At 34.5% G+C, this 17,295-nt stretch overlaps 1 protein-coding gene and 1 non-coding gene across 4 annotated transcripts in view; both read right to left on the bottom strand.

Moving 5' to 3' along the window:
* Nucleotides 1-2,725, bottom strand: part of LOC127118555 (cytochrome P450 CYP736A12) — a 69,334-nt gene extending 66,609 nt beyond the window's left edge. Inside the window, exon 1 of one of the 3 annotated variants that reach the window (XM_051048767.1) lies at nucleotides 1,972-2,725. In XM_051048767.1, coding sequence (XP_050904724.1) covers nucleotides 1,972-2,706 — 735 coding nt within the window. In that variant the 5' untranslated portion in view covers nucleotides 2,707-2,725. The remainder of the gene's footprint in view (nucleotides 1-1,971) is intronic. The other 2 variants (XM_051048766.1, XM_051048765.1) reach the window with 2 other exon arrangements.
* A 5,478-nt stretch (nucleotides 2,726-8,203) lies between these two features.
* LOC127123976 (small nucleolar RNA R71) lies at nucleotides 8,204-8,310 on the bottom strand. Its single transcript, XR_007803628.1, has one exon. It is a non-coding gene; the product is annotated as a small nucleolar RNA R71 (small nucleolar RNA).
* Between the last annotated feature and the right edge of the window lie 8,985 nt (nucleotides 8,311-17,295).

Here is a 17,295-nt window from a genome sequence, read left to right as displayed (position 1 = left end):
ACAACACTTGTAACCGCAACTGCAACCACACCTGCACCCACAACCGCAGTTTAAAGTTATGGTATTTATCTATTTATATCTATTAAATTCAATGCACCAAACTATTTTGCGATATTTCAACTTTTTTTTTCCATATCATTTACTTTCCTATGTTGCATCTCTCAAAATCTATCTTAAATCTTTAAATGGTCAAAACATATTATTACCCTTTATAAAAAGATCTTGGATTCGAATCCTGACAAATACAAAATACAATAATCTGATATTTGATTATTAATTTTGTTTATTTCAAAAAATATCATACTAATCTATCTTAAATCTTTAAATGGTCAAAATATATTATTACTTTTAATAAAATACATTATAAGATAAATATAATTAAATTTTAATTAACTTGCAACAAATCGTTTTTCGACATACAACTAATTTTCTCATTTATTATTGTCATAAACTTTATAAAATATTATTTATATTTGTCTTAAAATAACTTCTTAATTATAAAAATGAAAAAAAATATATTTTGATTATTTTGTACTTAGTCTCTCTAAAATAATTTCAGAATCTTTCAATTTTTAAAAAATAAATGGTATGATACTTCTTTATCATATATTTTACAAAAAAATAATACTAATATTTAAATACTTTATCGGTTTAACATTTAATTTTTCAAAAAAATTTAATAAATTAAAATATAATAAAAAAAGATATAAAATATATTATATTATAAGATAAAAAGAGACAAGTGCATAAAAAGAGATAAAAGTAAAATTAATAAAAATAAAATAAAATTAATTTATATTTAATTTAGTTAAAAATATATATATTTAACATACAAAATATATAAAATATATAATTTGATGTAAATAAAATTATATTAAATTTAGAAAATATATATTTAGTTAAATATATAAATTAAATAATTAAAAAATATATTTTTTAAAACATATGTATTGACTTTTTTTAAAATTTGAAATTTAAAATCACATTGCAAAATTTTAAATATGATATAATACATATATTCTTTTATTGCATATTGATAAATAGTTTGGGGTTCAATCCTTTAAGATTACTGCAATAAAATATATTCTTCAAAATTTCAAAAGTAAAAGATGTTCAATGAATATGTTTTATTTTCTTAAAATCACAGTAACAAAAGAAATCATTGAAATATACTTTTAATGCTAACGTATATATTTTGCAATTTTTCAGGATTAAATTACTCTCAATTGATCTAGAAATATAATAGAGAATACAACATTTTTTTATCGAATATATATATATTTATTTTCTATATTTTTCTTATAATATCAAACAAAAAATATAAAACCAAATAATAAATTTTTAAATTTCTCACATATAACTAAAATTTGACATTATACACATTAATTTGTAAAGCTATTGAATACTTTATTTGATAATAATTTAAAATAAAATAATTTTTTTATGTAAAACTAAAAATAAATACATATCTTTAACAACTTATAATTAAATATCTATAAGAGAAAAAATATAAAAAATAAACGCTTAGTGATAGCTTTTAAAATTATTTAAATTTGCCTAAATTTTATTTTATTTTATTTATGATTAACTCATATCATTATCTCAATTATAACTCATAATAAATTAATATAATATAAATTTGTTTCCCATATTTACTAAATAAAAATTCATAACATAATTAAAATTTGATAAAAAAAAATAAAAATTAATTAAAGAGCGGGTCTACATCTAATTTTCAACATAATTTGTGTAATGTAATTAAGTCACATACTACAATCTAAAATCATGCTACAATCTAAGGTGTATTGCTATTTAAAACCTTAATTTTAGGTTTTGAGATTTGTTCTTTATGTCACTTCACAATTTCCACTAAAATTACACAATCACAATACTTTGAAGACTCAAAAATAAAATAAAGTCAATACTCAATCTTTCTTTTCTTATAGACGTTAATAACAAACACATACATACCTGAATATCAAGTACGCCAAGCCATGGAACATAATCAGCAAGATTAAAAGCTCCAAACAAAGACGTTGCTTGTTGAACCAACCCCTTAATGTCAAATTCCTCATACTTACTCCTACCCAACACCATCTTATACATAATATCCTCTATAACATTCTCTACAGCTTCACTAACATTCACAACCTCACCCACTGAAGCAGCTTTCTCCAATGATTTAACCAAAACATCCAACTCATCTTTTCTAATAGGAGCAAACTTCTCAATTTTGGAAGGACTAACAAGTTTCAAAGAGAGAAGTTTCCTCATATTACGCCAATAAGGACCATACTCAGAAAAAGCCACCCCTTTGGAACCATAAGACAGGATATCAGATGCTACAGTCTTCGGTCGGCTTGCAAAAACTATGTCGTGAGTTTTGAGGAATAATTCTGCTGCTTTTGAAGATGAAATGACAACAGTTGGTACTTGACCAAGTTGTAAGGACATGATTGGACCATATTTTCTAGAGAGTGATTGAAGTGTTCGATGTGGAAGTTTACCTAATATGTGAAGATTTCCGATAATTGGTAGAGTTGGTGGACCTGGTGGCTTTTTGTGGTTACTGTTTTTCTGTTTTGGATTTGAGAAGAATGTGAATAAGAAGTATGTCAAAGTGATGAAAAGGAAAGCTAGTACTGTTATTGCTGCAAAAGACATTGTCTCTAAGATAGAATGGTTTGTTATCTCTAAACTAGTCATGTGTTTGTGGATTTATAGTTAAAACTCATTCAGCACCTTCTCTTCCTATTTCATTTTCTTCTTCTATATTTTTATTTATTTAAACATATGCCAAAATTATTGACAATTATTTAGGGTTTTTAAAGACAAAGCCATCACATGTCCCCAAGTTGGAATTTTTTTTGGAGGAATCTTTCTTACAACCTTCAATTGGACTCGACACCCTAACCTTCAGTTCGGGGTTATTTCTATCATTAAATGGTTTCAAAAATCGCAGTTGCGGATTATCAAACTGTGATCCTATTTATTAAGTTCATCGTTAATCACCATTGAATCAATTAATTGTTTATGACAATCTAACATATTTTCATAATATTAAAAATACTTCTTTTATTTTTTAATATCCACATTTTGCAAAATACACTGAGTCACAAAATATTGGGTAGGTTATTCAAAAAATTTAGTATAACTTTTTATCGAATTAATTGAAATATCTAAAGCGTAACACAAGATTTATCGATGTTTCAAAAATTTAAATACACTAGATATTTTCCTACACCATTTAAAAATTCGATAGTGTTATTTTTAAACCATTGTAATTGTGGTGACACTTTTGTTGTGTTGTGATTGCATAGATAAAGTTACGTGGTCTTCACTAAAAGAAATAGTGAAAAGACATGTTTGTTTATGGATGCATAGTCGAGTTTATATTACTACTCTCTCCGTTCTTTTTTAAATGTCACTTTCTTAAAGAAAAAAAATTTAATTGTCACTTGTAAAATTTAAGATAGTATTAAATATATTTTTGTCAAATGAATATAATAAAAGATTAAAGATATTAAAGAAAAAAAGAGAATTATTATTTCAAAAGGAATAATAATGATTAACTATTGTGATAATATGTAACAAATAAAAAAATTACACTTAAAAAATAACGGAGAGACACATAATTTCTTTGACCCAATTCTTAAAAGACAGCTATGACCGATCCGAACTGATAGCCCATTGCTGACAAATCTATGATTCCATATCTACTATATGCCTTCTTACAACTGCACCAGCATGGGGACATGTGATGGTAGCACATGACATTCAGCACCTTCTCCTCTACTTCATTTTTTTTCTATGTTATTTGTTTTTTATTTAAACAAAATGCCAAAATTATTAACAATTATTTATAATCTTTAAATACAAATCTGGATCATGTTGAGCTGAGGACGAAAACCTCTGGTTGTCAAATTATATATAATGACCCAACAAATATTGCCACGCCTAAGAAAAATACTGTATTATTTCCCACACCCTTCGCCTGTTTCAACGTGACTATGACACGCTTTTCAACCTACAATTTCTTTTTGTTACAATAATCTTTTAAAACTATCTTGAGATAGTATAAAATGTTCTCTTATTTGTTGCAATTATGTAGCAAAAGTGAACTAGATATCTGTCATATCTAACTTAAACTTACGGCGAAAAGGACCAATAAAATAGAAAGTTCATGATATGGATGCATACGACAGTTTTATTAGAAAAATTTTAAATTAAAAATGTGTCACTTTGGAGATGAATAATTATCATGAGATTCCAATTTATAAGTGCTAACAATTCTAGTGTGTTTAGGATAGACATCCTTCGTTATTGTATTGGAAATTTATCAAAATTTATAGAGAATTTTGTTGCGTAATTGATAATAAAAGAGAAAACGAAAAGATGAATTGGGAAAGAAAGGGAATTAGGGTTTTGGAGAAAAGGGGAAGAGAATGAATATTTCTGCAGAATTTCTCTCTGCATTTCAAATTTAAGTTTTATTCAAATATGCAACTGTATTCTCTTTTCTCTCTTTTTCAACTATGGGGGTTACTCCGTATTTATAGGTTGAGTTTGCTTGCTCACTAAGCAAAACTCCAACTAACTTAATTCAGCTAAATTTATAAAATAAGCCTAAGTCAAAATCTTTGTTGCCACATACTTTGACATTTTGACATTTCCTTGCCTTTGTCGAGCAACCTATTTCGACACAAGGAATTAAAAATCAACACACCACCTAATTCATTGTGTCTAAGTTATCTACATTCATCATAGATCTTAACTTCTTGAACACTTCGACTTGCACTCATTTTGTCATGATATCTGCAATCTGATTCTCAATTCTGCAGTATTTAAAGTTTAGCTTCCCTTCTGCCACTTACTCTCGAAGATAATGGAACCTCATTTCGATTTGTTTGATTCTCCTCTTCCTCTACCAGTAACACCACCTATTTGGTTACTTTGGTACGCGAGTCTTCTCTAGTTCGACAAATTTCCTTCTTGTTGGTTTTCTCTATCAGTCGAATTATTGTAGCCTCTTCTACCTTTGTTGTCGAACCATTTCCCTTTGCCTTTATTTTCTCTTGTTGATTGCACCTACAAAGACACATCACTTTTCGACTTTCTTGCTACTCTTCCAACCATTCTTTGTTCGTGAGATTCAAGCATCCTTTAAAGTTCTTCCTTTATAAATATTGACAAATATTTCGACTTTTCTATGGCTACTACCACGTGGTCGAACTTTGGAGCCAATGACCTCGAGATCTTTGCAACAACTGATCTTGATGTCAACATTTCTCCACATACCTTTATTTGATTCACAAGTTTCGTAACCATAGTAAAAAAATCAGTTATGCTTTCACTTTCTTCCATCTGAAGTTATTCATGGGTTCTTTTGTGATCACGCTTCTTTCATTGACTCAACATCACTGACTTTTTGAAATTATCTCAATCAACAGATTGATGAATCATAAAGAGGGCTTTATAAGCTTTCTTCTTTAGTTCTTTGTGTGCAACCTTTTCTTCATGCGTCGCGTTTTCTACAAGCGGCGTCACTCCCTTCCTCACTTATAAATTTCCACCATTGCTTTCTTCTTTAGTACTAATTTAAAAACTTATATAGACTAATATGATTGCGCCTGAATGAAAATGACACAAAAGAGATGAAGAGGCAGGCCTAGGTATTGTGGGATAATATGGGTTGGTTAATATAGGAATGAAGCTTATGTCCGTATTCGCGGATTAGTGTCATCACGATACCCTTAGTTCACTCAGTTAGTACCTATCACTACATCCCGACTTGAACTTGGAATTTTTACCTGAAGCACTCGTTTACGCAAAAATTTCCTTTGTGAGCTTTTCAATGTTTTGCTTGAGGACAAGCAAAGGTTTAAGTGTGGGAGAGTTTGATCACACTAAAATTTACGTATTTTCGACTCCGATTTCACATGCATTCTAGTTGTTTTATTATCATTTTATTGTGTTATTATTGTGTTTTTCTTTGTTTTCAGGTTTTTACTTTAGTCGGAGCCCCGATCGAGAAAAGGAGTGAAAAAGGGTTGAAAACCCTAAAATTCAGCATTTTGTGCTTATGGCCTACCCCATGGCGGGCGCCACAGACCAAGCCATGACGTGTCCAAGTCCAACTTCCTCAACTCCCACGTTTCCCCACTTCGTCCACTAAGGCGCCCCACTTTGTGCTTGTGGCGGGCGCCATAGCCTTGTGGCGGGCGCCACAAGAAGGAAACGGTTTCCTCTATTTTCAAGTTGAAGGGCATCCAAGTCAATTCCACCTTTTTTATTTGCCTATAAATAGAAACGCGAATTCAGTTTTACAATCACCCAAACTTAGAGCAGACAAAGATCTAAACGTTGGAACAAGGCGAAATCAGAAGCAACTTTGTTTCACTTAGGCATATATTCAGTTTTATAAAGTGGTAATCGCTTCGCATTGGAGTGTTACCACAATTGTGTAATTGAGTTTGTGATAGAGTCTGTATTCGAGTTTGGAGCACTTTGGAAGGAAGTTAATCCTGCCGCCATTTTCTTTTCCGCATTGCAATTTACCCTGCCCTCCGATTGGAGCTGGTTTTTATTACTCGCCTTTACTTTATTTATTTCCCGCACTCGCTTTACTTTATTTATTTCCCGCACTCGCTTTACTTTATTTATTTCCCGCACTCGCCTTTACTTTATTTATTTCCCGCACTCGCTTTACTTTATTTATTTCCCGCACTCGCTTTACTTTATTTATTTCCCGCACTCGCTTTACTTTATTTATTTCCTCGCACTCGCTTTAAATTATTTACTTTCCGCACTCGCACTACTTTTATTTATTTTAATGCACTTTTACTTTACCATGTCTAGCTAAATTTATAAGGCTAGAAATATAAGGATCGTAATTAAACCAGTAATCCGTACAAATGTTTGTAGAAACACTTAAGGGCTATTTTAACTTTCAAATTAAGTTTTCCCGCACTTCAATTCCGTTGGGTAAGATCGAAAGTCCAACGTCTTTTTAAACTTAATTGTTTTTAACTATTTCAAAAACAGCGAAAGCGCTTTGTCTAGTTCATTAGGAGATTTTAACATTAAGAAGAAAAGAGATTTTAAAACTATTTTCGGACGCGTTTATAAGTTTAGAGTCTGGTTCGTAAGAACCTCTTTTGGTTAAGAGATCCAGGTTATAATACTTTTCAACTTAGTCAAGATACTATATTTCTTAAAAATAGGTTTACTACTCTAACGCAATACGCGTCTTTTTATAAGTGACAATAAGAGGGTTTGATTTGGGAGTACAACTCGGTTCTGAATACGCGAAAGCGACAGTTCCTGTTAAATTAGTTCTTTTCAAAGTAGGAAACGCTGCCCATAAGTAGTTCTATTAGCAAGTACTTGGATTATCAATTGATTACGTGAATTACATTCGACCCTGTCTTTATTAATTAAATTTATTTTAAAAACTTTACTTTTCAATTGCACACTACAAAAATACCTATTTTAATTGCCTTTGATAAACACCATAACAACAGATAACGATAGATTGACACTTGGTCTCTGTGGTTCGATAATCTTTTATATTACTCTGACGCGTTCGTACACTTGCGAAAAGCAACAAAAAAGCACGCATCAAGTTTTTGGCGCTGTTGCCGGGGACCAATTTCGTCAAAGTTCATTTTCCTGTTGTTATATCGTTTAGACTTAGGTTATTTCCCGCCGGTCGATGCGAAGAACTCGCAGCACCGGAAGTTTAAGCTTAGTATACCCTCTGGTGGAATCTGAACGTTACGCTCGCGCACGTTTATTCTTTCATAGAATTAAGAGAGCTATGGCCGAAGATCAAAACCAAAGACCTCTTAAAGATTTCGCTCAACCATCTAACGAAGAACCTAGTTCTAGTATAGTAAACCCAACTATACCAACCAATAATTTTGAACTTAAACCATCCTTGTTGCAACTAGTGCAACAGAGACAATTCGCGGGTCTCGCTACCGAGAACCCTAACCAACATTTAAAAATATTTCTTCAATTAGCAGATACTTTTAAAACTAATGGAGCTTCTCCTGAGGCAATACGTTTAAGATTATTTCCTTTTTCCCTCAGAGATAAAGCTCTATCATGGTTAGATTCCCTTCCACCCAATTCCATTACGACTTGGGATAACCTTAGAAGAGTTTTTCTTGCTAGATATTTTCACCCGAGTAAGACCGCCGTTCTTCGAAACCATATTACTAGATTTACCCAAAACCATGGAGAATCACTGTTCGAAGCTTGGGAGAGATATAATGAGTTGTTACGAGCATGCCCACATCATGGTTTAGAAAATTAGTTAATCATTCAAACCTTCTATAATGGACTTCATTACAACACAAAGATGACCATCGACGCTGCCGCAGGCGGTGCTCTGATGAACAAACCTTACCCTGAAGCTAGTGCCCTCATCGAGGATATGGCTCAAAACCATCAATCATGGGGAGTCGAACGAGCGACAGTGGAGAAGAAGGAAGCCCAAGGAGGAGTGCATGAACTAAGCTCTATAGACATGATGCAGGCTAAAATGGACGCATTAGCCCTTAAGGTAGAGCATATGTGCATAAACCCGAATACTGTAGCCGCAGTTTCGTCGGATTGTGAGATATGTGGAACCCAAGGACACCAATCCGCAGAATGCAGTCTATTAAAGGAAACCCACTCCGAGCAAGTGAACTACACCCAAGGGAACCCCATATTCGACTACCTATAATCCTGGATGGAGGAATCACCCTAACTTCTCCTATAAAAACAATAACCCTATTCAAAATAATGCACCTCTGAGACCTAGTTATCAAGCCCCTAGATCAAATCAACCTATGCAACCTGTACCACCAAAACCGAGCCTTGAGAAAATTATGGAAAATTTTATCACTGCTCAAACCCAACAAAACAAGGAGTTCATGAATTAAAACATTCATGTTGACGAATTGATTACTCAGTTAGGAACCAAGGTTGACCAAATAGTTACTCATACCAAGATGCTTGAAACCCAGATCTCTCAGGTAGCTTTAAACCAAGCCCCTCAAACTACACCTGGAGGACAATTCCTTGGACAACCTCAACAAAATCCGAGAGGACAAGCCAATGCCATTACCCTACGAAGTGGGAACGCTTATGATGAGCCACCAAACTCTAGATTAAGTGAACTCGAAACTTCTAAGGAATGTACCAAACCCACGGACGAAGTAAAGGAACCAGAGGGATCTGAAAACCAGGAAGGTCGAGAGAAAGGAGAAGAACCTAAAGATAAAATTTACGTACCGCCCCCGTCATATAAACCACCTATACCATATCCGCAAAGACTCAAACAAACCCAAATCAATAAACAGTATCAAAAATTTATTAAAGTTATAGAAAAACTTCATGTAGAAATCCCTTTTACAGAAGCCATCACCCAAATACCTTCTTATGCAAAGTTTCTTAAAGACATCCTTACCAACAAACGTAGACTTGACGATCCGAAGCCTTTGGGATGCAATGCTATTTCCGAGGACAAATTAGCAAAGAAAGATAAAGAACCTGGAAACTTCTCCATTCCTTGCCTTTTGGGTAATCATGTCATCGAAAAAGCTTTTCTAGACTTAGGAGCTAGTGTGAGCTTAATGCCTCTAGCAGTTTGTGAAAGATTAAACTTAGGAGAATTACAACCCACTAAGATGTCACTTCAGTTAGCCGATAGATCTGTTAAATATCCGATAGGCATTTTAGAAGATGTTCCTGTTAGGATAGGTCAACTATTTATCCCTACTGATTTTGTTGTCATGGACATTGATCAGTGCATTTTGATGCACGTTCTTCCATGTTTGTACTCAAGCATTTCTTCGGTTTATTTTGCTTATTTTTATGTTTTTATAATTTATGTTATTTTTGCACTTATTTAATTTTCGTATTTAATTTTCAGCATTAGCAGCTTTCATGAGAAAAATTATATCTTGAGCTAGGAGTATCGGATTGAGACGTGCTACCAGTTGATGGAAAGCTAAGAAAAAGATCTACGACTTTTTTCAGAAGTCGAGAGCTGATTCGGCCGGTAACAGGGCCAGAAAATTCGTTGAAGTTGCAGCATTAGTTTTATTTAAGTTTTGGGTCATTAGTTTTGGGCTTGGGTTATGTTTTCAATCCAGTTGGGTTGTAAACCAAATTCCTTGTTTTCCATATACCTAGCAGCCGCATAACATTAGGAGGAGCACTATTCACGAAAGACTTGAAAGCTTTGGCAAGAATTCTCATGAAGAACTAATCGATCCAAACAATTTGCTGTATTCGGGTTCCGATACCTTGAGATTTTAGTAATTCTTATTCAGGTTTTTTATTCCTTTCAATATTAATATATGTATTTTGTTTTCTTAATCCGATTTACATATGCTATATTGATTTAATCCGATTAATTGTGTGATCCTAACTATAGTCACGATTTCGTTTGCTTAATTCGTTATCGAGTCCGTTTAATTCATGTTTGCTTAATTCATGAAACTTAATCCCGTTTGCTTAATTCGGATAATAGGAACATACAACTTATACTATCAATTGCGCTTGTCAGTTGATATTATAATCGAATAGGAATAGATAATCTGCGGTTGGAATTACGATAGTCGATGATAGGCAAAGACCGAATTAGTAAATTGTTGCTACAACGTATTTCAATAATCACTTATTTTAATCTATTTTTTTTAATTGAATCCTAAACCAACCAAAACCCTATTAATCGTTACTATCATTGGTTAATTCATTCAAGAATCCTTGTGAGAACGATAATCCGAGTCAATTTGTCGCTAACTACGTTTTGTCATAAATACTCGTTATTTTGATCCGCGCGCGACAGCGGATCAAAATTGGCGCCGTTGTCGGGGATTCTTGTCGAATTAGCCAATAGTTTAGTTTTAAGTATTGTGTGTTTTGTTGTTCTGCAATTTCATGTTATTTTTCCGAATTTTTCTACAGTTTCGTGTTCGGAGTTGCGTCTAGAGTCAGAAAAAAACCGATTTTTGGAAAATTTGTGTTTGATTGTATAAGTTTTTTACATACTGGAAGCAGAAAAATCATGCGATCAATACTCTGACGTCAAATTTGCCAAATTCCTTGTTTTTCTATTTTTAATTAATTTTTTACTGTTTTCATAGTGTCGAAAAAATCCAAAAAAAAATCTCAAATTTTTTATTTCACGTCATTAGATTAAGTTTGGTGCTTTTGTATTTTTCTGAATTTATTTTAATCGTTTTTCTTCTTTCTATTTGTTTTTGTCTATTTCGGACATAGTTGGTATTTCTGTGTTTTTTTTTATTACATGGATGATCAAAGAACATTAAGGCAGTTTGTTGCTCCTGATGTTAATTATAATGATTTTTTATTGAATATTCTGATGTTTCGGTTCCTTTTGAATTGAAATCTGGTTTAATACACTTGTTTCCAAGGTTTAGTGGTCTTGCAGGTGAGGATCCGCATGAGCATCCGAAGGAATTTGAGGTTGTGTGCTCTGCACCTTCTGGACCTTCACTAGAAGATATTGTCAAACAAATGGCTGCAAATAATCTCCAGTTTCAACAACAAGTAGATTCTACTTTAAAGACTTTGCAAACACAGATTGGGCAGCTTGCCACTTTGGTGAATGTCATGCAGCAAGCTCAAGGATCAAACCAACAACCCTTGGAAGAACATTCTGTTTTTCAAATAGATTTGATTTCTGAAATTGTTGATGATACTTGTAGTGATTTGTTTGCATATGATTTTCCATCATTGTCAGGTTTTGATGATGTTTATTCTTGTGATATTTGTACTGAAACTAAAATTTGCTCTGTTTGTGCTGAAATTGAGGTTTCCTTGCAAGTTGATATTCTTATTGCAGATGAGGTTGCAAATAAAGTTGTTCATGTAGATAAAGCTCTTGAAATCCCGGCTGCCCCAAACACTCCTTCTATTGAGCAACCACCTTCCCTCGAGCTGAAGCAACTTCCTGAAAATATGAAATATGCTTATTTAGAGATGAATGAAAAACTACCGGCTATAATTTCTTCTAACCTTGATTTCGATCAAGAAAATAAGCTTTTGAAGGTTTTAAGGAAGCATAAAAAGGCATTTGGTTGGACATTGGCTGACATTCCAGATCAGGTCACCTTCACGTGTCCATTTGACACTTTTACTTTTAGAAGATTCTTTGATCCTGGAATAAAAGGCGAAGATACTAATAAAAATTTCAAGTTCAATGGACATTACCCAAAGTTATTCCAAGACAACCCCACTTTGGAAGAAGAAAATGTAGAATATATCTCTTTGGGAAAGGCTGCTTATGTGATTACCTATCCTCCTTGACTACTCAGGTGTGTTCTTTCCTCTCTCTTCTCTCTCATATTTTATGTTTGTTTCTTTCATTGAGGACAATGCATATTTTAAGTGTGGGGGAGGCAATACTTTATTTTCTTTGTTTTGTTTTATTTTTGTTTTCTTTCAAAAAAATTTTTTTTGCATTTTTGTTGAAAGTTTTAGGCTATAGAATAATTTGAGGTTGGTTTGTAGAGACTTGGGAAAAATTCACAAGATCGGTATTGTTTTAACACCGTAAGTCTCCTGCATATGGAAATTGAGTTGAATTTTTATTATGTTTTAGCCTTACATTCTCATCCTCTGACAGCTCTTGAGTAGTTTATTTCAGCAGTCAGCACCATCTCACACACACTCTACGCAGGGAAGTCGATGAATATAAGTGAGTGTTCTGGAAAAAAAAAGGAGAAAAAATAAAGGAATGCACCTTCTAAGTTTGGTGACCCTCACCCGGTCACTTAACCCAACGGTTGTGGAACCTTAAAAAAAAGTTGGAAATAAGACTCTTTTGTAGTTGGTTCAGCGGTTTCTAGTGCTGAACTTGGTAGGGCGGATTACGGTCCGATCCCCCGCAACTACAATTGAGTAAGCAAAGGGTTAGACCACTTAAGTACCAGAACCCCGTGCAGAAAAGGATCAGGGTCACTAACCGGTCGCCTTGCTATGAGGGTGTGGAGATAACGGGCTTAATGTGATTGCGCCTGAATGAAAAAGAGCAAAAAGAATGATGAGTAAGTTAGGCTTTAACATAATAATATGATTCGAATTGATTTGTGTATTCAGGAGGTTTATGACTGCACAATTATGGATTAGTGTTCTTACAATGTCCTTAGTGTGCAAGATTAGTACCTATCGAAGCAAACTTAACCGAAGATGACTTGTAGCATAGAATGAGTAACCGTTGATGTGTCTGTGTTTTGTTTTGTTTTTCATTTTGCTCGGAGTGCAAAAGTTCAAGTGTGGGGGAATTTGATCAGTGCATTTTGATGCACGTTCTTCCATGTTTGTACTCAAGCATTTCTTCGGTTTACTTTCCTTATTTTCATGTTTTAATATGTTTTTATAATTTATGTTATTTTTGCACTTATTTAATTTTCGTATTTAATTTTCAGCATTAGCAGCTTTCGTGAGAAAAAGTATATCTTGAGCTAGGAGTATCGGATTGAGACGTGCTACCAGTCGATGGAAAGCTAAGAAAAAGATCTACGACTTTTATTCAGAAGTCGAGAGCTGATTCGGCCTGTAACAGGGCCAGAAAATTCGTTGAAGTTGCAGCATTAGTTATATTTAAGTTTTGGGTCATTTGTTTTGGGCTTGGGTTATGTTTTCAATCCAGTTGGGTTGTAAACCAAATTCCTTTTTTTCCATATACCTAGCAGCCGCATAACATTAGGAGGAGAACTATTAACGAAAGACTTGAAAGCTTTGGCAAGAATTCTCATGAAGAACTAATCGATCAAAACAATTTGATGTATTCGGGTTCCGATACCTTAAGATTTTAGTAATTCTTATTCAGGTTTTTTATTCCTTTCAATATTAATATATGTATTTTGTTTGCTTAATCCGATTTACATATGCTATATTGATTTAATCCGATTGATTGTGTGATCTTAACTATAGTCACGATTTCGTTTGCTTAATTCGTTATCGAGTCCGTTTAATTCATGAAACTTAATCCCGTTTGGTTAATTCAGATAATAGGAACATACAACTTATACTATCAATTGCGCTTATCAGTTGATATTATAATCGAATAGGAATAGATAATCTGCGATTGGAATTACGATAGTCGATGATAGGCAAAGACCGAATTAGTAAATTGTTGCTACAGCTTATTTCAATAATCACTTATTTTAATCTATTTTTTTAATTGAATCCTAAACCAACCAAAACCCTATTAATCGTTACTATCATTGGTTAATTCATTCAAGAATCCTTGTGAGAACGATAATCCGAGTCAATTTGTCGCTAACTACGTTTTGTCAAAAATACTTGTTTTTGATCCGCGCGCGACAGCGCATCAGACATCAAAGAGGACAATGATATACCAATTCTTCTAGGTAGACCGTTCTTATCGACTGCAGGAGCCATAATAGATGTCAAGAAAGGAAAGTTGACGTTTGAGGTAGGTGACGAGAAAATAGAATTTATACTTTCGAAATTTCTTATGGCACCTGTGATGGGAGACTCGTGTTATGCCTTAGATATCATTGATGAATGTGTTAGAGAATTAGAACAAAAAGAAATTATTAAGTTACCATCAACCCCCATAAAGGAAGATGATGACTTTAAAGAACCTTACATCGATGATAACCTTTACAAATGTTTATCCCTTACTCCAGATCCTATGCCATGCCCTAAGAAACCAACCTTAGAACTTAAGGAACTGCCTAAGAACCTGAGATATGAGTTCCTCGATGAAAAGATGAACCGTCCAGTTATAGTTAGTGCTACCTTGAGCCAAGAGGAGACGAACCAACTTTTAGACGTTTTACGAAGACATCCCTCAGCCTTAGGATATAATATCTCTGACCTGAAAGGTATAAGCCCATCCGTATGCATGCATCGGATTTCGTTCGAAGAAGATTCAAAACCCTCTAGGGAACATCAGAGAAGAATAAACCCTATAATGAGTGATGTTGTTAAGAAGGAAGTTCTTAAGTTGCTTGAGGCAGGTATAATCTACCAGATCTCTGATAGTAAGTGGGTAAGCCCTGTGCATGTAGTACCTAAAAAGGGAGGCATCACAGTCGTGCAAAACGATAAAGGCGAACATGTAGCAAAACGTTTAGAAGGAGGATGGCGGATGTGTATAGATTATAGAAAATTAAATAAAGCAACTAGGGTAGTAATCAAATTATTTAAAAACTATATATTCCCTAGATTTGGAACACCACGTTTAGTCGTAAGCGATGGAGGATCACACTTTATATCGAGAATATTTGACAAACTTTTAAGAAAATATGGAGTTAGGCATAGAGTAGCAACACCATACCACCCACAAACTAGTGGCCAAGGAGAAGTATCTAATAGGGAGATAAAACAGATCCTAGAGAAAACTGTTTCTATTTCTAGGAGAGACTGGTCTCAGAAGCTTCAAGAAGCACTATGGGCCTATAGAACCGCTTTCAAAACCCCTATAGGAACTACTCCTTACCAACTAGTTTATGGAAAATCATGTCACTTACCATTCGAGTTAGAGCATAAGGCCTATTGGGCCATTAAAACCTTGAATTTAGACTACTTAGCTGCTGGAGAAAAGCGTACCCTAGACATTCATAAATTAGAAGAGCTTAGGCAATCTGCCTACGAGAATGCAAAGATATATAAAGATAGGACAAAAGCCTATCACGACAAAAGAATAGTAAAGAAAAACTTCAATATAGGCGATTTTGTTCTCCTTTTCAACACTAGGTTACGACTCTTCCCTGGAAGGCTACGTTCAAGATGGACCGGTCCTTTCAAAGTATCCAAGATTCTGAGATCCGGAGCCGTAGAAATCAAGAACCAAATCGGTATCCCATTCATTGTAAATGGACAAAGACTGAAGCTCTACGAAGGAGGAGACATTCCAACATACTACTCACGCCACACCCTGATTGACCCACCGATTCATACTACTACAGGTGTATAAATTCTAACCGTCAAGCTAATGACGTTAAACAAGCGCTGCGTGGGAGGCAACCCATGGTTTTTCTTTTCATTTTTCTTTCGCATTTATTTACATTTATTTTTATTTTTTATTTTTATTTTATCTTATTTTGCATTGAGACTAAGATTTGAATGGTTTGTATTTTCAGGATCACTTTCCTAACTTTTACAGGATGCAGGGTTTTGATGACATGCATGTTGCTTATAGAGACAATGCTCAAAGGGAGCGCTACATTGCTTTATAACAGCGCCCTATGGCACCCACACGTTACCCTGATCAGCATTGTATGGAGGCATTGGGTATCGAGCCTAGTATCCAATTCCTTAGCCACCAGCTCCACTGGGACGAATTTGCTGATGACTTGAGTAACACATATAGGAACCTGACTTTAGAGTTCCTGAGTTCATTCGACTACGACCCATATTCTGGACCAGATGGGAATGCCGCTTTCAGACTTTTTGGAGTTGAGTACTCCTTCAGCCAGAAAGAGTTCGGCGACCTGTTGGGTTTCCAGACTACTCCTGATGCTATCCCGGAGACACCTTTGGGATATTTCCTGGGTAAGGAAGTGGAGAAGTTTTGGAGTGATATATCAGGTGGCGGAAGCCAGGATCCATCTACACAGTTATCTTATGTCATACATAACCCAGCCTTCAGGTATTTTCAGATGATATTAGCACATTCCTTCTTGGGAAGACAGGATGCAGAGACACTACTGAGTGAAGAGGAGATCTTCCTACTATTTTGCGCATCCCAGTCTCGTCCAGTAGCATGTGGGAACTTTTTATTGAATAATCTCAGCGGTATCTCTAGATCCACCGAAGGAGTCATCCATGTTGGTGGAATCATCACACAGATTGCTGTCGCTTTAGGTCTGTCTCGCAAATTGTTACATCTTCGGACCTACTGTGGATACATGACCATGGACATCGATTTTTGTCTGACCAGAGGATTGATGAGGAGAGCCTCTTTCCATCCATGTCAGTTCCGACTGTTAGTCGACAGCGAGGCCATCCATTACTTCACGTTGCCAGACCCTATGATGACCAGTGTGCATGATCCAGCGAATTTGAGTTATGCTCTAGAGGGCCAGGGAGAGACCGTTGAGGAGCCGAGATCGCCCCCAGTTGCTGAATACATGCCTACCCCACCATCTCCTAGAATCACAGTTCTCTCTAATAATCATTCATTGCAGACACTTGACATACGCACCCAGATTGCTGAGTGCCGTAGAGAGATTGCAGAGCTTAGATAGGAAGTGGCGGACTTAACTTTACAGATAGGAGTGTCTGATCTCACCCACA

The sequence above is a fragment of the Lathyrus oleraceus genome, chromosome 2 (genome assembly GCF_024323335.1).
Source record: "Lathyrus oleraceus cultivar Zhongwan6 chromosome 2, CAAS_Psat_ZW6_1.0, whole genome shotgun sequence".
NCBI classification, from domain to species: Eukaryota; Viridiplantae; Streptophyta; class Magnoliopsida; order Fabales; family Fabaceae; genus Lathyrus; species Lathyrus oleraceus.
Note: the sequence above shows the minus strand (reverse complement) of the source record. Positions and strands in the feature narration are given on the sequence as shown.